The 22,444-nt window shown below is 44.9% G+C and overlaps 1 protein-coding gene across 1 annotated transcript in view; it reads left to right on the top strand.

The window, feature by feature from the left end:
• Positions 1 to 5,304: 5,304 nt before the first annotated feature.
• The window catches only part of SUCLG2 (succinate-CoA ligase GDP-forming subunit beta), a 216,116-nt gene continuing 198,976 nt past the window's right edge, over positions 5,305 to 22,444 (top strand). The window contains exon 1 of the mRNA XM_083426277.1: positions 5,305 to 5,454. Coding sequence (XP_083282403.1) covers positions 5,368 to 5,454 — 87 coding nt within the window. The 5' untranslated portion in view covers positions 5,305 to 5,367. The remainder of the gene's footprint in view (positions 5,455 to 22,444) is intronic.

The following is a 22,444-nucleotide window of genomic DNA, read 5'->3' as shown; positions in this document are numbered from 1 at the left end:
AACTTGGCTTCTTGCATTGAGGGAACTGCCAGAAGGCCCTCAGCACTGGACCTCATTTGCATTTGTCAATCCCGACCCCACCGACCTCCTCTACCTCCTGGTAACATGACCAGCAGAGAAGTGTTCAGGTGAGTTGCACCACTGCTACTTATTTGAAAGTAGTGTAACTATTCTGAGAGCAACCCTGTCAAATCCTCTTGGGTTGAGAGGATTGGGTCAATCTATATTGAACAATCCCAAAGTCTTTTGCTTCTGGCTCCAGTATGCATCACCCATAAATTACTGCCAAAAGGATGTGGCCCTCAACAGTGGGTGCTGATTGACCCCTGCTCCAAACCAACTCATTATCTATCCCTAAACATTGGTGTAACTGTTTTTTTTATACTAGCCAAACCCTTTAGAAGCCTATTTTGGCACTGAGCACTAAAGAATCAACAGCAAGTCACCATATACTTATTGATTGGTTGAATTTATATCCCGCCTTTTTTTCTCCAAAAAGATCAGGGGGGTAAGCATGGTTCTTCATGGGGTAAGCCAGTCTGGTGTAGTGGTTAAGAGCAGTAGACTCATAATCTGGTGAACCGGGTTCGCGTCCCCGCTCCTCCATATGCAGCTGCTGGGTGACCTTGGGCTAGTCACACTTCTCTGAAGTCTCTCAGCCCCACTCACCTCACAGAGTGTTTGTTGTGGGGGAGGAAGGGAAAGGAGAATGTTAGCTGCTTTGAGACTCCTTAGGGTAGTGATAAAGCGGGATATCAAATCCAAACTCTTCTCTTCTTCTTCTTCTTCTCCCTTTGCTCATTACTCCTCAAAGCAGCCCTGTGTGGTAGGTTAGGCTGAGAGGCAGTACCTGTCTCAAGGTTATCCAGTCAGCATCATGGCTGAGGAGTTTGAACCCTGTTCTCACAGGTCTTAGTTCTATACTCTAACCACCACATCACACTGACTCTGATTAAGGTATTTCCTCAGACTTTTTTGGGAAATCGCCAAGGAATGAGTTTCCACATACCACATTGGCCTGAATATAAGCCTCACTCCCCCCCCCCCAATTCCGACTGGGAAAAGTTAAAGTGTGGCTTAAATTCGCGACCTTACAAAAATGGGCTTTTACAATATTGCTGCTGAAACAGACAAATGGTAAAACGGAATGGGTGTGAGTGCCTGCAGAATTTTAAGGGAGCGGCTTATATTTGGGTATTCTCTTCCCCCCCTCCCCCAAATTTTAAATATAAGCTGATTATATTCGGGTGCGGCTTATATGTGGGCCAATAAGGTAATCTACCTCATGGGTTTAAACAGTTTATATATGCCAGGACCATTCGGTGAAGGGCAGGCTGTAGGTACAAATAATAAAATAAATGAGTGTCAAAACAAATCAGTCATTTGTTTTTCTCAGTGAGAAAAATCTGAAAGATGATGCCTCGCCTCCCCCCCCCCCCTTTTCCTTTTTGCTTGAAGAATTCCCACTTAAGTCAATGGGGACCAACAACATTGCGAAATGAGTGAAGGTGAATTTACTCTTGGTCTATTTCATTCTAAATTAGAATCTGTTATCCATTAAAAAAAACTAAAAAAAACCCACACGAAGCCATAAATGTTCTTTTCTTCACTGCTGTAATAGCTGTTTTATTCTTGACATGTACCAGCAGGAGCTCAGATGGTATTCAGGGCATTTATTTATTTATTTCCTTTGAAAGCTCCATGCAGCCCTGGTGGTTAAAATGAGTTTGTGTTTGTTAAATAGTTTTTTTTAATGCTTAAATAAAAGGTTAATGATAAACAACATTCCTTGAACTGCTGGGCACTCACCACCCAAGCGCTGGGCATGGCATTCATCTCAAACAAATCAGAAAAGGACCTACACAAAAGATATTGGGAATGAACAGGCTATTTTAGCATTAGCATGCACTGACAGTGGTACCTTGTACAGTGGTACCTTGGGTTACATACGGCTTCAGGCTACATACCCTTCAGGTTACAGACTCCACTAACCCAGAAATAGTACCTTGCGTTAAGAACTTTGCTTCAGGATGAGAACAGAAATCGTGCTCCTGCGGTGCCGCAGCAGCAGCAGGAGGCCCCATTAGCTAAAGTGGTGCTTCAGGTTAAGAACAGTTTCAGGTTAAGAGTGGACCTCCAGAACAAATTAAGTACTTAACCTGAGGTACCACTGTATAAGGAAATGAGGGGTTGGCACAAAAATGGAAGCAAGAAGAATTACTGACGAAAGAAGAGTGGCAAATGGAATTAATGGACTATGCAGAATTAGATAAATTAACAGGAAGGATTCGAAATCTGCGGGACCAGAGATTCTCAGAAGACTGGAGTAAATATTTGAATTATTTAAAAAGCAACTGCAATAAACCGATTATGCTAGTAGGATTGCAGGAAGTTCTGTAAGGAAGATTATGTGAAATATTGCAAGGAAGATTATAAATAGAACTATTAGTTAATGCTAATTAAAAGTAATAGAAAAATTAAGAAATGCAGAACAAGTGATAAAGAACAGAAAATCTTCAGAGGTTGTTGATGGAAGTCTAAAATATTGTATAAGATAAGAATTTATGTTAAATGATTGTTGGAAATGATATGTTAAAAAATTAATAAAAATGTGTGTGTATATATATATATATGCTTTCGTAGATTTTCACGGGTACAGGAATGCAGGTTTTGGTGTCCTCGGGTGTCTTCCCGTGTAAAAGTTGGGGTGTCTAGGCGACGTTTCGACGAGGTCTCACTCGTCATCTTCAGGCTGGTGCTTTCGGCTTCTTGTTACTGGAACAGAGCAGGATCTCAGTGTTTGAGTTCCTATAAATACTGTTGAGGAGGTGTGGTGTATAGCCTCCAATGTTCTGGGCAGAGAGGAGGTTCCCAGGCTAGTGTGCCTTTTCTTCTTTTGTTCCTTAATTACTTGAGGGATATCTTGAGTGATTTCTTGAGTGATTTCCTGAATCCCACTTAGGTGGGTCATTAGGTGTGGATTAGTTGCTAAAGCCTTCGTGTCTTGAACTCTTGAACTTTGTGAAGAGTTTTTCTGAGAAGATGGCTGTACTGCACTTGGTTGTGCTCTGGCTTGGCTCAAAATCTGACACCAGATCCAGAGGCACACAGAACGCCATCACCAATCAACCACACCAGACCCAAACCCAGACCCTCTCCACAGATAAACTACAGACACCATCCAGTAGCCAAACCAGGGTGGCACCTCCGGATGCTGCACTCCCCTGCAATCCCTACACAGATCTGGCTGGCACAGGCCACAAAACCACAGCTCGCCCCTATACACGAAGCCAAGCCAGAGCACAACCAAGTGCAGTACAGCCATCTTCTCAGAAAAACTCTTCACAAAGTTCAAGAGTTCAAGACACGAAGGCTTTAGCAACTAATCCACACCTAATGACCCACCTAAGTGGGATTCAGGAAATCACTCAAGAAATCACTCAAGATATCCCTCAAGTAATTAAGGAACAAAAGAAGAAAAGGCACACTAGCCTGGGAACCTCCTCTCTGCCCAGAACATTGGAGGCTATACACCACACCTCCTCAACAGTATTTATAGGAACTCAAACACTGAGATCCTGCTCTGTTCCAGTAACAAGAAGCCGAAAGCACCAGCCTGAAGATGACGAGTGAGACCTCGTCGAAACGTCGCCTAGACACCCCAACTTTTACACGGGAAGACACCCGAGGACACCAAAACCTGCATATATATATATATATATATATGAAATGAGGGGGGAAATGTGAGGTCAGTTCTGAAAGGCTTTGCAAACTAATAATCTTAACCAAGATGTTTGGAATGAAGGAAGTAAGGTTCAAGGCAGCAGCTGGATCCGTCCAAAGGCCAATCTAGTCCAGCATCCCGTTCTTTAGTGGTCAGCAGATGCCCATGGGAAATTTGCAAGCAGAACCTCTTGAGAGTTGTTGTTGTTATTACAATAGTGAGCACAGACTGGAATACCCATTCCATCAATACGTATGTATTAAAAGGGTGGAACATGCACCTGCTCATTACTCTTTTTTAATAGCCATCCTGGTTAAAAGGTCTTCATGGGTGATTAATTTTAAGGGGTCTGGGATGCTTGTAATAAAAGCGTTATACAAGGATCACTACACATATGAAGTCCATGCATTGACCCCCATGCTCTGGGATACTTCACAAGCCACAGCCAATTCACATGGGAGATTTGTCACAGATAATGAGGAAAAATTCATGCGCAAAGTGGCTCTAATGTTTGAAACAGGAAAAGTTATCCTTGCCGCCCAAAGCTGCCCTCTTCTTACAAAGTCTTGTGGAATGCTGTCCCTGTTCATCTGGCTCCTTCATTGCATCTCTTTTAGGCACCAGGGAAAAATGTTTCTGTATAACTCGGCCTTGGAACACTCTATGGCCTTTTAAACGTGATTGTGGGAGGGAGGTTATTGGTTTGACCTTCTTGTATCATGTATTTTGTGTTCCCATTTTGTATTTGTGTCATCTGAATCACCCTGCGATGTTCTAATGACAAACTGAATAAATAATCATCATCATCATAATAATATGGGCAAGAGGAGGATCTGAAAAATTTCCCCTGGAGCTTGAATTTCTTTTATTATGGATTGTCTTGTTGGATGTTTTAATGTGTTGTAAACCGCTTTTGAGATTTTTCCTTTAAAATATTAAGCGTATAGAAATGAACAACAAGAAGCTGTATCGTCGGTTGTAGCCCGCGCTTCTAGCAAAACATCTCAACTGTCCCGGGACTCCGGGCCGGCTTTAAGGACGCTCATCCTGAAATCGGCTCGATTTCATTGGGACTCGCTCCCACATAAATAGGGGGAACAAGAGCATCACTCCGGCTGCAGCAAGGTGTCCTGTGCAGATCAGCCCCATGTATGTACAGCTGCATCACTTCAGCCCCACCCTAGGCACGCCAGCGGGCTTCTTTCAAAGCAGCATAGAATTGCCCTGGAGCGTGAATCTGGGCATGGCGCGCGGGTGCGTTTTTACGCGCGGGGGAAGCACGGCGAGGCGGTGCAACCGGTCGCCGTGGCATTAATTAGGCGCTTTTCGGGGCCACTGGAGTGGCTCAAAGGTCGCCGCGGGCCAGCGGCTGGAAGCAGACGAAGGCAAGCCACTCCCCGCTTCTTACTCCTCTCCGAAAGAGGTGCACTATTCCGTCCCCAAGCAGCGGTCTCCAAGGTCTGCGAGGGCGCATTTCCTCTCAAGCAGACGCCTCAGCCACGGCGCGCGGGCAGCGCCGGCGCCTTCCTTTCCCCGCCCGCCGCCGCCTCCGCCTCCTCGCCCTCCTCGCCGGGGCCGCCCCCTGGGCTGTCTCCGCTCAGGCGGCCGCCCCTCCTCGCTGCCCACGTGTGGCTCGACTTAAGATGGCGTCTCCCATGGCAAGCCAGGCTGGGACAGCGCTGCGGGACTTGGCTTTGCTCAGAGCTTCCCTGCTGGCGAGGCGCAGCCCGGTGAGTGCGCCCGGCCTCTCCCGGCGTCTCCGGCTTTCCTGCCCTGGCGCCGCAGCGTCCCGGCGGAGGGTTGGAGCGGCTGGCCAGGCTTAGGCGGAGCTTTCCCTCACTGCCCTGGGTCTCCTTTGGGTGCTGCTGCTGCTGCTGTTCTTGGGCAAGGGATCCCGGTGGCAGTTCTGCGAGCTCGCCTTTCCTCTCGGCCTATTCTTCTAGGAGCGTGTTTAAATTCCTTATTTAGCCTGTGCTGATGTATATATATATACTGGACCCGTTCGCAGTGATAACGGAAAGGCACTCTGTTCATGCTCAAAACACTCGAAGCGCATAACAGCAGGCTTTCGCTCTGATACACATTCCTAGGGGTGTATACTCGGAAGCAAGTCCCATTGATTTGAATGGTAGTTACTGTATGCCTCGCCTTTCAAACCATACCGCACCAACCGGGGCTAGACTTTGAAAGATTCTTGGCAACGTGTCTATCCCCGACTCCCGTAAAGGAGCCTCATCCTGCCACCCAGTGGGTGCAATTCCCTTTGCCTTGCTCATACAGGCAATCTCAGCTAAGCCCTGGTTTAAGTGGTTTAAGGAATATTTGTTGACCTCTTTGCACCTTCGCTAGTGCTAGTCTGGCTCTGCCATGGGAAAATTAAGGCAGTGGAGCTCCCTGTAGCTCCCTTCTGTTACCTTTTGCTCATCTGGTGCAGGAGGCTGCAGCTAATAAGCTTGCCATCAGGTTGGTTTGGACTTCATTAAGATGCTGTGGTGCTGGCCCTTTCCGCTGCACAGCCCAGAGGGCAGGTGGGTGGATGGAGGAGAAACTGCAGCAGGATCTAAACCATCCAGCAGCGGTTCTCAACCTGTGGGTCCCCAGATGTTGTTGGACTACAATTCCCATCATTCCTGAGCTCTGGCCTTGCTAGCTAGGGGTGATGGGAGTTGTAGTTCAACAATATCTGGGGACCCAGGGGGTGGGAAAGGCTGATCCAGAGCAAGCAGAGCTGGTGGCTTCCTTGAACTCCTGCTTGCTTGTTGAAGGAAATGAAGAGGAGGAAGTGTTTCAGCTGTCACTGCACGGTAGCTAGAAAAGAGAACGGGCCCCTCTGCTGCACGTTTAATAAGTGCGTGGATAGAAGACAGAGCTAGTGACCACTCTGTCACCCTCACTACAGAGAACGAGGCCCTTAGCGGCTTTCTTATCTATGGTGGTGGCACCTGCTGTTTCTGTATCACAGGTTAGGAAGCGGTTGGTACTGGTGGGCTATTCTGAGGAGAGCCGTAGCTCAGTACAGGGGCACCTGCTTTGCATGCAGAAGGTCTGTGATTCAAGCCTCAGCATCTTTTGGTAGAGCTGGGAGAGAGGCTAGTGGGAATCCTGACTGCCAGTCAGAGTAGATGATGCTGAACTCGATGGACTGATTTCTGACTTTTGGAATAAGGCAGTTTCCAATGTTCCTAGGAGCCAACATAGCCACACAATCAACCTTTCCTTTTTTAAAATCCTCTTCTGCCATTGCAGCTCATGCAAACAACTCCTGTCCTTGCCCCCAGAGTTCTGGCCTTTTATTTATTTTTCTCTTATTTTCCCTCTCCCCACATCACAGCTCTCTTCCTGTCTTCCGCCACCATATTCTATGATCTTCATTCGTACTTCCCCCACCCCCCACTCCCTTTGGATCTCTCTTAATGCTTCTTCTACTTCAGGTCTCCCTTTAATTTTTCTTCCTGATAATATTTCGGAGCAGCTCATGGAATGTGATTTCCCTTGAGCCGTGGCTGTGACGGTGATCCTGCCACCAGCCACTTTTACCTTCAAGAAATAGGGGAATTGGCCTAGGGGCCTCAGGTCAGCAATTGACCCCCTGCCTGGCTGTGGGTTGCCAGTGGGCGCCTGACAGCGGGTGGCCCTCTAAGCTGTGGCCTTGGCACATGCCCACTGACCTCTTGCGTTTTCGTTTAACAGAATAAATGTGGCTGTGTGGAGTTTGCACCCTCAGTTCATTAGTTCTGATGTTCTAAGGGTGTGTCTTGACATCACAGATAAAACTCTGTGACTGAGGCCTGGTGAGCTCTGGCTCTGTGCCTAAATTGACACTTCATAGCAGAATAACAGCAGCAGTAGCAGTGAGGCAGCTTAAAGCACTTACCGTAACATGCATAAGCTCAGTAATGCTAACCGTAACCCTGTAGGATGGGGCAGTGCATATCTAGCCTATATTGCATAAGTGTGAGGATATGTGAGAGAGTTTGTCAAAACCTACAATCATGGGTGGTGCTGTGAGTTAAACCACAGAGCCTCAGACTTGCCAATCAGAAAGTTGGCAGTTCTAATCCCCGCGACGGGGTGAGCTCCCGTTGCTCGGTCCCTGCTCCTGCCAACCTAGCAGTTCGAAAGCACGTCAAAGTCCAAGTAGATAAATAGGTACCACTCCGGCGGGAAGGTAAACGGCGTTTCCGTTGTACGCCGGCTCCCTTGGCCAATAAAGCGAGATGAGCGCCACAACCCCAGAGTCTGTCACGCTGGACCTAATGGTCAGGGGTCCTTTTACCTTTACCTTTTTACAATCATGGTGAAAAGAAAGTGCACCCTCTTTGAATTCTGTGGTTTTACATAGGAAGACATAATAACAACCATCTGTTCCTTAGCAGGTTTTAAAATTCGGTAAATGCAACCTCAGATGAACAACGACACCTGACATATTACATAGTGCCATGATTTATTTAACAGAAATAAAGCCAAAGTTGAGGAATCATGTGTGAAAAACTAAGTGCACCCTTCCTGCTTCCATAGGAATTAAGAGGCTAGGTAAGCAGACAGGTGCTGCTAATCAAATGCCCTTGCTTAATTGATCATCAGCAAGAGTGCCCACCTCTATAAAAGCTGAAGTTTCAACAGTTTGCTGGTGTGGAGCATTCAGGTGTGTTTTAACGCAATGCCAAGGAGGAAAGACGACACAATGCTCTTAGAGAAGCAATTGCTGCTGCCCATGAAACTGGGAAGGGTTATAAGGCCATCTCTCAACCAATGTAAAGTCTATCATTCTACATTGAGGGAGATTATTCAAAAGTGGAAAACATTCAAGACGGTTGCCAATCTTCCCAGGAGTGGACGTCTCAGCAATTCACCCCAAGGTCAGACCGTGCAGTGCTCGGAGAAATTGCAAAATACAGTCACACACACACACCCACCCACCCACACCCACACACACCAAGAGTTACATCTCAGGCTCTGCAGGCCTCAGCATGTTAAATGTCAAAGTTTATGACAGTACAGTTAGAAAAAGATAACAAGTATGGTTTGTTTGAAAAGCTTGCCAGGAGAAAGCCTCTTCTCTCTAAAAAGAACATGGCAGCACTGCTTAGGTTTGCAATGTTTCATCTGAACAAGACTTCTGGAAGAATGTCCTTTGGACAGATGAGACCAAAGTGGAGATGCTTGGCCATAATGCACAGCATCATGTTTGGTGAAAACCAAACAGCATATCATCACAAACACCTCATACCAACTGTCAAGCACGCTGGTGGAAGGGTGATGATTTGGGCTTGTTTTGCAGCCACAGGACCTGGGAACCTTGCAGTCATTGAGTCAACCATAAACTCCACTGTATGCCAAAGTATTTTAGAGTCAAATGTGAGGCCATCTGCCCAACAGCTGAAGCTTGGCTGAAATTGGGTCATGCACCAGGATCCCAAGCACACCAGCAAATCTACAACAGAATGGCTGAAAAAGAATCAAGGTGTTGCAATGGCCCAGTCAAAGTCCAGACCTCAACGCAATTGAAATGCTGTGCGGGACCTTAAGAGAGCTGTGCGTAAGCAAATGCCAGCAAATTTCAACAAACTGAAGCAACGCTGTAAAGAAGAATGGGCCAAAATTCCGCCACAGCAATGGACAACTGATGATGTCCTACAGAAAACAATTACTTCAGGTTATTGCTGCTTAAGGTGGTTCCACAAGCTATTGAATCCTAAGGTGTACTTAGTTTTTTACACATGGCTTTTCCGTTTTGGCTTTATTTCTGTTAAATAAATCATGACATGATGTAATACAGTGGTACCTCGGGTTGCAGATGCTTCAAGTTACAGACGCTTCAGGTTACAGACTCCACTAACCCAGAAATAGTACCTCGGGTTAAGAACTTTGCTTCAGGATGAGAACAGAAATCGTGTGGCGGCAGCAGCGGGCGGTCCCATTAGCTAAAATGGAACCTCAGGTTGAGAACAGTTTCAGGTTAAGAACGGACCTCCAGAACACATTAAGTTCTTAACCTGAGGTACCACTGTATGTCATGTGCTGTTGTTCATCGGAGGTTGTATTTACCTAATTTTAAGACCTGCTAAGGAACAGGTGATTGTTATTATGACTTCCTATGTAAAACCACAGAATTCAAGGAGGGTGCACTTTATTTTCCCCATGACTGTACCTAGTGAATTCATGGTGGATCTTCCATTGTGGAAGATGGTTTTTGTAGGAGCAGCTGGCCAGATCCACCCCCCTCTCAGAATATGCTTGCAACATTATCTAGTCACTAGTCTGGTATATGCTTACAACAATGGCCCAGGTGCTATTGCACTACAGTATCTCAAAGACGCCTGCTCTAAGGGTACACAATGGTCCGTAGGTGTGTTTGCTCCATATTTTCTCTTGCAGTCGTCTGCTGGATTTCTTAAATCACGTGACCCTCCCTTCACTACATAACTCCAGTTCCGCTGGAGGTAAAAAGCTGATAGTTAGCTGTTGGTTTTTATGCATAACTGATGACATATGGTAAAGTAAAAACATTTAGCGGGATGAAAGGATGCTCAAAACTGTGCAGCACCTGGAGCGGCGCAAATGCTGTTAATTGGTCTTCATTGACTTACAGGTCTAACAATCTTCCTAGCCCAGGTGTACATTAAATCCTAAGGACATGTGTGCTCTTAGCATTGCATTTTGTCAGAAAACAAGAAGCGTCATGGTTGGATCATTGCATGCATAGGTGAGCTGTGGCATCAGGGCTCTTCCTTTGCTAATTGAGAAGCTTCGTCTACTGAGCCAAGGTTGTCCCTGAAAGCAGCTGGTACCAAATGATTACAGACGTTATTACTCTGCATTATATTCTGCTATAAGACCATGGTATTATACAGAGCGTGCCCTCACTGGCACTCCAGAATATATAGCCTTCTGCTCTCTGTTGATCATTTCCTATTTAAAGATGCCGATATTGTTTCACATGAAATTATTTTACAGTGATGTCTGTGGTTTGTTTTTGTTTTGAAAAAGAGAGATTGTTGGCCAGAAGTTCCCTGTTCCCCTCTTTAGTGTTGATGTCCAGTTTATTAGTTATGGAAACTTGGAGCTGTTGTTATCTTATACAGTGATACCTCGGGTTAAATACTTAATTCGTTCCGGAGGTCCGTACTTAACCTGAAACTGTTCTTAACCTGAAGTACCACTTTAGCTAATGGGGCCTCCTGCTGCTGCTGCACTGCCGGAGTCCAATTTCTGTTCTCATCCTGAAGCAAAGTTCTTAACCTGAAGCACTATTTCTGGGTTAGCAGAGACTGTAACCTGAAGCATATGTAACCTGAAGTGTATGTAACCAGAAGCGTATGTAACCCGAGGTACTACTGTACACAGTCTAGGGCTCCGCAGTCCTCCAAAAAATTTTATTGCATCCAGCTGCAGTGATTTCCAGATGTGGAATAATAATAATAATAATGTTGGAATTTGTGTGCTAATTTTCTCGGCTGCCTTTTAGGATAAAACACAGAAGCCCTCTTCAGGCCTTCACTATAAACATGCACTGGGGTGAGTGCGAATGGGTTGGTAGCCTTACATGCAAGGAAGGTAGCCTAATGGCGATTACGTATCAGCTGGGTATTTGCCCCTAGGTGAATTCATGCTGAACGTCTGAAGAGGATGAGGGGGAGCACAATTATTCATCCTATGTCCTTTCCAAATTACTAATTCATTGATTCCTATGCTTTTAGCAGAGGAAGGGAAACTTGGAGATGACTGCGTTCCGTTGGGGGTTGGCTACATGCTGGCAGTGGGTGAGGCTAGAGTCAAAGTTGTGTGGGGCATCCGCTTCCCTCTCTACTACCCTTTTTCTTTCTTTCTGTCCTGCCCCCCCTCCTTTTTGCCATTGGATGGGTCCCATGTTTCCAGTCCCCACATTAGCATTTCACACTTTAGCCTACACTGTTTGGAAGATGAATTAGGGATGCTTACTAGACGAATAGGGACGCGGGTGGTGCTGTGGGTTAAACCACCGAGCCTCTTGGGCTTGCCGATCAGAAGGTTGGCGGTTCGAATCCCCGCAACGGGGTGAGCTCCTGTTGCTTGGTCCCTGCTCCTGCCAACCTAGCAGTTCGAAAGCATGTAAAAATGCAAGTAGATAAATAGGTACTGCTCTGGCGGGAAGGTAAATGGCGTTTCCGTGCGCTGCTCTGCTTCGTCAGAAGCGGCTTAGTCATGCTGGCCACATGACCCGGAAGCTGTCTGCAGACAAATGCCGGCTTCCTCGGCCAGTAAAGCGAGATGAGCGCTGCAACCCCAGAGTCGTCTGCGGCTGGACCTAACGGTCAGGGGTCCCTTTACCTTTTACTGGGCAAATGGAAGCTTCTGATGCCCAAGTGATGTGAAGGACTGTAGAGCAATCTGCTTTGTAGATGTCTTTTCCTGGGCTGGGAAAGAACCCCGCCTGAAACCTTGGAGAGTTGTTGCCAGTCGGAGTAGACCAGGCACCCCGAAACTTGGCCCTTCAGATGTTTTGGGACTACAGTTCCCATCATCCCTGACCACTGGTTGTGTTAGCTAGGGATGATGGGAGTTGTAGTCCCAAAACATCTGGAGGGCCAAATTTGGGGGTGCCTGGAGTAGACAGTACCTCGCTGGATGGATCAATGGTACAATATAAGAAATGTTGCTGGTGGCATGGTTTTTAGCGCAGACTCCCTCGGGAGGTTGTGGACTCTCCTTCCTTGGAGGTTTTTAAGCAGAGGTTGTATGGCCATCTGTCATGGATGCTTTAGCTGAGATTCCTGCTTTGCAGGGGGTTGGACTAGACGACCCTCAGGGTCCTTTCCAACTCAAAAATTTGATGATGCCATGATTCTACATTGCCGGGTTTCATTTTTGTTTTCTCGTCCGTCAAGGTAGAACTTTTACAGTGCAAGCCTCTGAATCGTTACCTGGAAGCAAGTCTTATTTTGTTCACCGGGACTTCTAAATAAATACGCATAACATTGCAACCTCATATAAGAAGGAACAAGAAGCAAAATATTGCCAAGGTCTTTGCATTTTAAACGTATTATAAAAATGATTAATGTCTGGAGCTGTCAACTGGTTGAAATTGCCCTGGAAATCCCAATTGACCCTTGAAGGGTAGAATATAAATTTTTGAAATGGAAGCGATAAATAAATCTTGCTTTTCTTTTTTTCTTTTCAATCATGTCTCTTACCTGATCAGTCAGTTTCATTTAAGTATATTTGCATACTTACCGGAACCTAAACATAGCTGTCTTCTTGAAATGTTGAAGGAAGGTAAATTACCATTTAATGAACCTAAAATCTGTTTAGAAAGAAAGGCCGTTTAAAATATTTTCCTTTCTGAAGGAGGGAAGTCAGCTCTGAAGAGCAAGTATAAATGTAAAATGTAATACAATATGTGTATGTGGAGTATCTAATTGAAAAACTAATAAAGATTATTTAAAATAAAATAAAATATTTTCCTTTCTATCTAGTGATGCTTGAGCTGCCCTCCCCAAATCATAATTAGGTCACCAATTATGAATGCTCTCTGCAAATGCTTAAGACATACAGATTGTTGTTCTAAACCGGGTAGCATTTTCCTTTTGTGCATGCTGTGGGGAGGAAAAATTGTTGTCTAGACAACTGCATAACACCCCTTTCCTTTCCACATAGCTGTGTTGTGCATCATGACATCTTGCATTACGATTGGCTTCTAAATTGGTTTGTTTTGTGAATTTTTGTAAGTTGGTTTGTCGATCCTGAAGCCTCTTCCCCGCACTGCTCCTTCTAATGGTCCCATTTAATTTTTCTAAATATAGTGGTACCTCAGGTTACATACGCTTCAGGTTACATACGCTTCAGGTTACAGACTCCGCTAACCCAGAAATAGTACCTCGGGTTAAGAACTTTGCTTCAGGATGAGAACAGAAATTGTGTAGCGGCGGCGCGGCAGCAGTGGGAGGCCCCATTAGCTAAAGTGGTGCTTCAGGTTAAGAACAGTTTCAGGTTAAGAACAGACCTCCGGAACAAATTAAGTATTTAACCCGAGGTACCACTGTAGTGGGTTTTGTTCTGCTCATAAAGGCCTTATATACATTATGCATGTGCAGCGAGCATAAGCCACGATCCAGTTGTGTAGTGAACTTGAATTAGAGTTTAAAGTAAGAGTATTTATTTCCACTTCAAGCAATTGGGTGGTGTTGCTTTTTTAATTAAGAAAGATGGCTTCAGAATCTTTCACTTCAGTATTTTGAAGCTTTCGTTCTCTATAGGTTCTCTCAGCAAGTCCGGCTTTGGGTCATGATGTGTTGTGTTAGGGCCACAATGATGTGATGCTCCCCCAATGGCTTTGCCTGGAAGTGGTACCCGTTCCCTTGCCTCTTCGTCCACTGTAGGTGCAAAATGCGCCTGGTGCCCGGCAAATTTCGAACGCAGGACATGTGCATTGTTAGAAGTTGAAATCAGTTTGTGCAATGGCTGAATATGCAACTAACAACATAGCAGCAGTGGTGGGGTTTTTTTTCATGCCCCTGGTTTTTGGAACGCAGACCACACAGGAACAAAAGAGAAACAGAAGTCTTAACTTGATTGTGAGGAGGAGACCCGTGGCAAAGGAACTTGCTCTGTGTTTGTGAATTGCGAGCTGGGTAAATGTGCAGAGTAAGCTGGATATTTTCAAACTTCAATGGCATTATTATTATTATTATTATTATTATTATTATTATTAATATCCCACCCATCCAGCTGGGCTTCCCCAGCTATTCTGGGAGGCTTCCGGCATATATAAAAACACCAGTGCAGGGCTACATAGCTCATAAGCATAGTAACTAGGGCTGCAATGTTTTGATCAAGAAAACAGGCTTTTGCTATTAATTGGTCAGCAGGTTTTAGAAATAATGGTTTTTAATACAAGTGTATTGCGGACAAATGCTTTCATAGGAGGCATTCCCTCCTTTGTATGAGGCTGTGGGTAGTGCCTCTTACGCTTCCTGTGAAACAAAGAGACTTTGCGCTTAAGAAAAAAAGACATTTTAAATTCAGTTTCATGCAGATTTAACTAAACAATCTGATCATTTTACAGTTGCTTACACAATTAATTAATTAATATTTCCTCAGTCAGGCTACTCCTTGAAAAGTAACACACCTGAACGAAATAATATATTTTAAACAAGTGTGTGCTCTTAATTGATAGCCTCAGTGTTTAAATTTGGCCTTTGCTCACACCAATTAACCAACAAATATATGAATTGAGTAAGCTACTAATTAATTGGCTGCAGTCCTATTAATATCATTTTACCAAAATGTTATTTGGCTTAGTTTGAACTAATTGTTTCTGATATCATTCATAAACATAGGTTGCTGGGTCTTGTTTTTTAAATCTATTTTAGATTTTTAGTTATAAAAGGGCCTTTGAGCAAAGCCCTTATCTATTTTCTCTACTAATTAACGAGAAGAAAATGAGTATTCATGCTGAATCAACTATAATACTAATATTGTTTTCAAATGAGATTAAAACTAGTCTTTAATAGTTTTTAGGGTAGCAGTTATTTGTGATCAGAATTTCAGCTGCAAGTTTACTCTCTGTGGTCAATTCCTCCTCCTTGCAATTCAATCTTAGGCTGCTTTACTGCAGAGAGAGCTTTATTTCAATTAAAACTGCCATTAGCTGTTTTAATGGAACATAGACGATCTCTGTGTAATATACCAGTATGTTCTTTAAATAATACAAGGGGAATCAATATGTTATGGCCTTGCAAATACTTTTTTCCTGCTTTTGTATAGACCAATTCTTACTATAGGTTGCACAATGTATTATCCTGGGTTAAAATCGGCCCCAAGTTAACCCAGTATTGTGTGTGAGTGAATAGTGATAGATGGATTTGGAAGTGAGAACAGGCAGTTGTGGTTCAGACCCGGCATGGGAGAGTGAAGGGTGGGCAAGAAATTAAAATACTACTATTACTACTAGTGGGACGCGGGTGGCGCTGTGGGTTAAACCACAGAGCCTAGGACTTGCCGATCAGAAGTTCGGCGGTTCAAATCCCCGCAATGGGGTGAGCTCCCGTTGCTCGGTCCCTGCTTCTGCCAACCTAGCAGTTTGAAAGCATGTCAAAGTTCAAGTAGATAAATAGGTACCGCTCTGTCGGGAATGTAAATGGCGTTTCCATGTGCTGCTCTGGTTCACTAGAAGCGGCTTAGTCATGCTGGCCACATGACCCGGAAGCTGTACGCTGGCTTCCTCAGCCAGTAAAGCGAGATGAGCGCCGCAACCCCAGAGTCGGTCACGACTGGACCTAAGGTTCAGGGGTCCCTTTACCTTTACCTTTATTAGAATCACAGAATCATAGAGTTGGAAGAGACCACAAGGGCCATCGAGTCCAACCCCCTGCCAAGCAGGAAATACCATCAGAGCACTCCTGACATATGGTTGTCAAGCCTCTGCTTAAAGACCTCCAAAGAAGGAGACTCCACCACACTCCTTGGCAGCAAATTCCACTGTCGAACAGCTCTTACTGTCAGGAAGTTCTTCCTAATGTTTAGGTGGAATCTTCTTTCTTGTAGTTTGGATCCATTGCTCCGTGTCTGCTTCTCTGGAGCAGCAGAAAACAACCTTTCTCCCTCCTCTATGTGACATCCTTTTATATATTTGAACATGGCTATCATATCACCCCTTAACCTCCTCTTCTCCAGGCTAAACATGCCCAGCTCCCTTAGCCGTTCCTCATAAGGCATCGTTTCCAGGCCTTTGACCATTTTGGTTGCCCTCCTCTGGACACATTCCAGTAATAGGTAACATGGGAATCTTGGTGGGTGCTAAAGGACTGGAAAAGCTAAGAACAGAAGAAGATCAGGCAAATAGCCCATCTAATCCTGCGTCCTGTGCTTACAGTTGTCAACCAGAATAATAATTTCATTATTTATACTCCACCCATCTGGCTGGGTTCCCCCAGCCACTCTGGGTGGTTTCCAGCAGAATAGTAAAAGCAAAACATTAAGCATTAAAAACCTCCTTAAACAGGGCTGCATTCAGATGTCTTCCAAAGTCAGATAGTTGTTTGTTTCCTTGACATCTGAAGGGAGGGTGTTCCACAGGGCGGGCGCCACTACTGAGAAGTTCCTCTGTCTGGCTCTCTGTAACCTCACTTCTCGCGGTGAGGGAATCACCAGAAGGCCCTCGGAGAAAGACCTCAGTGTCCAGGCAGAACGATGGGTGCAAAATGTTCCTGGCGCCTAGCTAATTTTGAACATTGAGGGGGAGCTCCCGTTGCTCTGTCCCAGCTCCTCTCAACCTAGCAGTTTGAAAGCCAGTGTGAGTAGATAAATAGACACCACTGTAGCAGGAAGGTAAATGGCATTTTCGTTCACTCTGGTTTCTGTCACAGTGTTCCGTTGTACCAGAAGCAATTTAGTCATGCTGGCCACATGACCCGGAAAGCTGTCTGCTGCCCCTCAGCCTGAAAGCGGAGATGAGCGTCACACCCCATAGTTAAATACAACTGGACTTAACTGTCTAGGGGTCCTTTCTTTTTTACCTGTTCCTTCTGTATTGTACAAAACCTGTCTCTAGAGTCAAGGCAGTCAGAAATTCTTCTGTGAATGCTTTATAGAAAATGGTCAGCTGTGGTCACCAATGTAAGGCCAGTAGGTCTTGGCCATGATAACATGATCTGCACCCAGACTTTGGCAACAAGCTGCTAACACAGATCCTACATGCCTTAGGTCTCGTTTGCTTGTTTTCTAAGCATGGGTCCAAGCGGTTTTGCCTTTGTCCCACTGCTTTGCCCTGGAAAACCCACTCTTTAGTGCTAAATCGGAACAAATGGCAATCCATTTGTGGATTGGAAAGCTCAATTGTTGTTTGTTCTGATGCAGAGCTACATAGCAGGTTTCCTGGGAGAAAGTGCTCAAGCAAGCGCAAGTGTGGATTTGAATAAAAATGCTTACCGTACTTTTCCGTGTAGAAGACGCCCCCTATTTTGGGAGACTCAAAGTTGGCACAAAGATGGCACAAAGTTGTGGAGCTTTTTTTGCGGAGGGGATTACCCAGGGTTATTGAGCTTTTTTTGGGGGGGGGGGACACACACCGCAAAATCCGCCTCTTATATGTCCCCTCGCCAATAGAAGCTGCAAATCGCCTGCCCAATTGCTGCAGCGACAACCGATCAACACGACCAATTGATGCAGCAACCAACAACAGGAACAAAAATTAATAATTGGACTTTACACAGAAGTAGCTTTTAAGGCTTAGTATGTAAATATGATCTTGTTCTTATGTATGATGAAACCAGTTAAGTCATGCTGAAAGTAAAAGCAGTAAATAATGCTGTGGATAAAAGAAGCTGTCAAATTCTTTTATTTATTTGTCTGCCAAAACTTCAAAATGCCTTTTCTCGTCTTTAAACGTGGTTTGTTTTATGGAGCCAAGCATACTTCGGCTATTCTCTCACAAGCTTTCAATTTTGCAAAGGGATGTTGCAATTGTTAACTAAGTTTTTAAAAGTTTCTGGATCGGGAGAGGCTGAAAACATGCTTTAAAATGCATGTTCTTTGTTCTCCAAATATTCCAAAGCCTTTTCAGAAGGGTATGTGAAATACTAAATGTGTTGATAAAAATGTTCAATTAATTCAGTGTCTAATTACTACATACAAGTGAAAAGACTTTCTCAAAGGCAACATTCTTCAGTTAACTGCATCACACCATATAAAACTGTCTAGGTTGTTAATCATAATTTTACTTGTCCCTTTTATATAATTTCTTACAAACTAAAAATGCTTTGGGTTTTTTTGACGTATCTGGAATAACAGATACAGGATTTGCACTGACCAGGAAAAAAAAAAGAGTTTATTAACACGTGTACCTTACGGCAAGAAATAATTCCTTCTCTGCTGCCCTCACAGAGCCCCACCTCAGAAATACCTGTCTGAGAATGCTACATTTAAATTGCAAGTGTTGTTTTGTTGGGCTTTTTTTTGTTTTTTGCCACAAAATCAAAGAAACTTTCAACAACTGTGCACAAAAGCAGTAGTTATTGACATCCCATTGTGGGTGCATTGTTTAGACAGGTTCTAATGTAAGACGATGAGTGGGCTCCTTGGGAAGGAAGGGTGTGATATAAATCCAATAAATAAATAAATCAAATTGTTGTGGAGCTAGGGGTTGCAGCTTGGAGGATGTGCTAGAAGTTTGCAAAAAAAAAATTGTGGTGTTTTGAAAGAGGATAAAGGAGCCCTTTTCTCCCTCTGCACCACCTAATCAAATTAATGGGTTGTTGATTAAGGGCAGACGAAAGGGGAATACTTTTCAAAGGAATGGATAAGCCCATGTTTCTCAAACTTGGGTCCCCGGCTGTTGTTGGACTACAACTCCCATCATCTCTAGCTAGCAGGATCAGTGGTCAGGGATGATGGGAGTTGTAGTCCGACGACAGCTGAGGACACAAGTTTGAGAAATACTGGTACCATAGGACAAGGTGATAACCAAGGGTTTAGAAGTGGATTGTAGAATGCCATGGGTGTGCAATTGTGGTTAAATGGAGCCTCTGTGTTCAATACCAGTTGCTGAGGGGCCGTTACACCATGGGAGAATGATTGTTGGCATGACTTGCTTATGGGCTTCCTGGAATAACCTGGTTGGCCACTGTGGGAAGCCAGGTTGATCCTCAGATCTGACCCAGCAGGGCTCTTCTCATGTTAGCCCTCTCTCCACAAGGCCTCTTGGTTGATACAAAGCTATGGCACTGCCAAGTGGAAATTAACCATTCTCGCCCTTGCTTTTGCTGCAAGAGCTTGGAAACCACAAATGGCAATATAGTCATGCCTCTGGAATTCCACAAAACACTGGTCCTAAGAGGTCTACATTGGTTCCCAGCATGAAGTTGTTACGGTCAGTGTCACACAACAACTAAACAACAACAACTAAAAGAGGTGCCGGTACTGCATATCCTTGACTACCCCCTGGGGGGAAAAAAAACCTGAGATTGATCTTTAAAGCCCTAAATGGCTTCGGCACTGTATACCTGAATCGTATACCTGAATCTCCACCCGCATAGTTCAGCCCAGACACTGAGATGTAGCTCCAAGGGCCTTCTGGCAGTTCCCTCACTGTGAGAAGCGAAGTTACAGGAAACCAGACGCAGGGCCTTCTCAGTGGTAGTGCCCACTCTGTGGAATGCCCTCCCATCAGATGTCAAGGCAATAAGCAACTATCTTACTTTTAGAAGACATTTGAAGGCAGCCCTGTATCGAGAAGCTTTTAATGTTTGATGTTTTATATTTTCAAATCTGTTGGAAGTCACCCAGAGTGGCTAGGGGCAGCCCAGTCAGATGTTGTTGTTGTTTCTTGGACGTCAGTAAACCGTTGCAGCTTTTTGCAAGCTTTCCTTCACAGTCTTTAGTTTGGAAACCTGTTCTTGTTTTGAATTTGGGACTGCGGAAGGCCCTGTAAGTGACTTGGGAGTGAGGCATGCTTCTCTCTGTGTGCCTCACTGGAGAAGGAGAGAGAGGGAGAGAGGAAAAAATTGGCAGAACTTCCCTGTAGCTTGTGTTGTGCTGATTATGTTCAGACACAAAGCAGAACCTCTCTCACAATTCATTATCCTTGGTGTCAAATCCTTCACTCAGTAATCGTGTTTGCTGAAGAAGAATGCTTGGTCCCCTGTTATGTACCGATGATTCATGCGCCGCATTCGGGTCCCTGGGTGATCTGTTTCTTTGGCATCAAGCCTCAAAAGGCTTTCCTCTGGTGGCGTATTTTGAGGGAAGGGCTTGCTAATGGCTCCTTGCTTTACTCTCTCTGAATCTGGTAAGTGTTCTTATGAGCATTATGAGATCAAGACGGCGAATGGGTCATTATGCCAAATGATTGCCAGGAAGACCCAGCAAATTGAAGCCTCTTAGCCAGGAGTTTCCCAACACAGAGATTGCATTAGGACACAGTGGCCGCTCTTTCTCTTATTACAACAGGGGAACAATAGCCATGCCAAGAAATGTTGACACAGCTCAGCTTCGATGGAGAGGTTGCTGGTTGTGGTGGAGCCCAGGTAGACAAAGTCGTCTCCCACCTCAAGTGGCAGGGCAGAAATGGAGTGGCATAAAAGGAACTCTTCCATGTACAGTGGTACCTGGGTTACATACGCTTCAGGTTACATACGCTTCAGGTTACAGACTCTGTTAACCCAGAAATATTGCTTCAGGTTAAGAACTTTGCTTCAGGATGAGAACAGAAATTGTGCTCCGGAGGCGCGGCGGCAGCAGGAGGCCCCATTAGCTAAAGTGGTGCTTCAGGTTAAGTACAGTTCCAGGTTAAGTGCGGACCTCCAGAATGAATTAAGTACTTACCCTGAGGTACCACTGTAGTGAAGTTTAGAGCACTTATTTGGCAACGTTGGCCAGTCATGTAATGCACTTTCATAACCATGCCAGAAAGTCCCCAAACTTAAAGGCACCGCATGAACCAATCTTAGGAGCACATCCTTGTAAAACCCGTGTGACTCACAGCCCCCTTTGCTCCAATTTGTTTAGGATTCAGGGAAAGTAAATGAATAACCATAATAGAATTTTTAGGGCCCTTTCGCACGATAGCTCCTCCAGGGACACGCAGAGTTTTGTTCAGTTGCATCTAGGTGAAAGATGATGCTGTATTTCCATTTAGTGCTTCTTTCAATGTGCATCTTTATTCTGAAATTCAGACACACCTGTATCTTCAGTGCCTTCATACGAGTTACATTAAAAGAAAGAAAGAAATGCTCATTGCCAGTTAAAGGCTTTGAAGCCTGAAGCCAATATATTGTACTTCTGGGTTAAGAAAATTAACTCATTTGAATGAAGGCTGCTGGACATTGCATATTAAAATTTCACAAACATAATCCCCGTAAAGCTGTTCATTAGGTGGTTCAGAGGCTGTGTGTGCTTTTCTAAAGCAACCTCATAATACATTTTCGGCTTTCAAAACCATTGCTGCATATTTTGGCCCAATGACAGTAAAGCAGGCAATTTTTTAAAAATACCATTGTAGCTTTATGCAATTGCCTGTGAAACTTGCTGCTGGTGAGTTTGCAGCTCAAGGTATGGAAAATGACACCATCTATATCAGGCATAGGCAAACTCCAGCCTTCCAGATGTTTGGGACTACAATTCCCATCATCCCTAACTAACAGGACCAGTGGTCAGGGATGATGGGAATTGTAGTCCCAAACATCTGGAAGGGTCGAAGTTTGCCTATGCCTGATCTATATCAAGAGTGCGGGAGCTCTGCCCTCAGGCCAGACTAGGTCTTCCAGGTCTCCCCAGGTTGCTTTGGGTAAGCCACACTCACCTGCACTATACCTGATGTCATAACGACTTCAGGTGAGGGCAGGGCTTCAAACCTCCCCCCCCCAACCAATCAGGAGCTTAAAGAGATACTCCCATCGTTCCTTTGCTGGAGCAAGGCACACTGATGGGTGGTATGAGCTTGCCTTGCACCAGGAGAGTGAAGTAGTATCCATTGGAAAAATCACTTCTCAGTCCCCATGCTGCTTCCTGAACCTCTGAAAACTGGAGGTTCAAAGGGCAGTGTGCTGGGCTGTTTGAAAGCCCTTTTGCAAGCAGCCCCCTGTTGCCCTTTAAACCTCAGAAAATCAGAGGATCAAGGAGCAGTGCAGGTCTGTTTGCAACAGGGCTTTCAAACAGCCTATTTGGAAGGCCCCACAACCTTGGTTTCAAAGAATAGCATTGCCTGGGCAGCATAGTGACGCCAGGTGGCTGGGCTTCCCCACT

This window comes from Podarcis tiliguerta, assembly GCF_965153285.1.
Source record: "Podarcis tiliguerta genome assembly, chromosome: 2".
NCBI lineage: Eukaryota > Metazoa > Chordata > Lepidosauria > Squamata > Lacertidae > Podarcis > Podarcis tiliguerta.
Note: the sequence above shows the minus strand (reverse complement) of the source record. Positions and strands in the feature narration are given on the sequence as shown.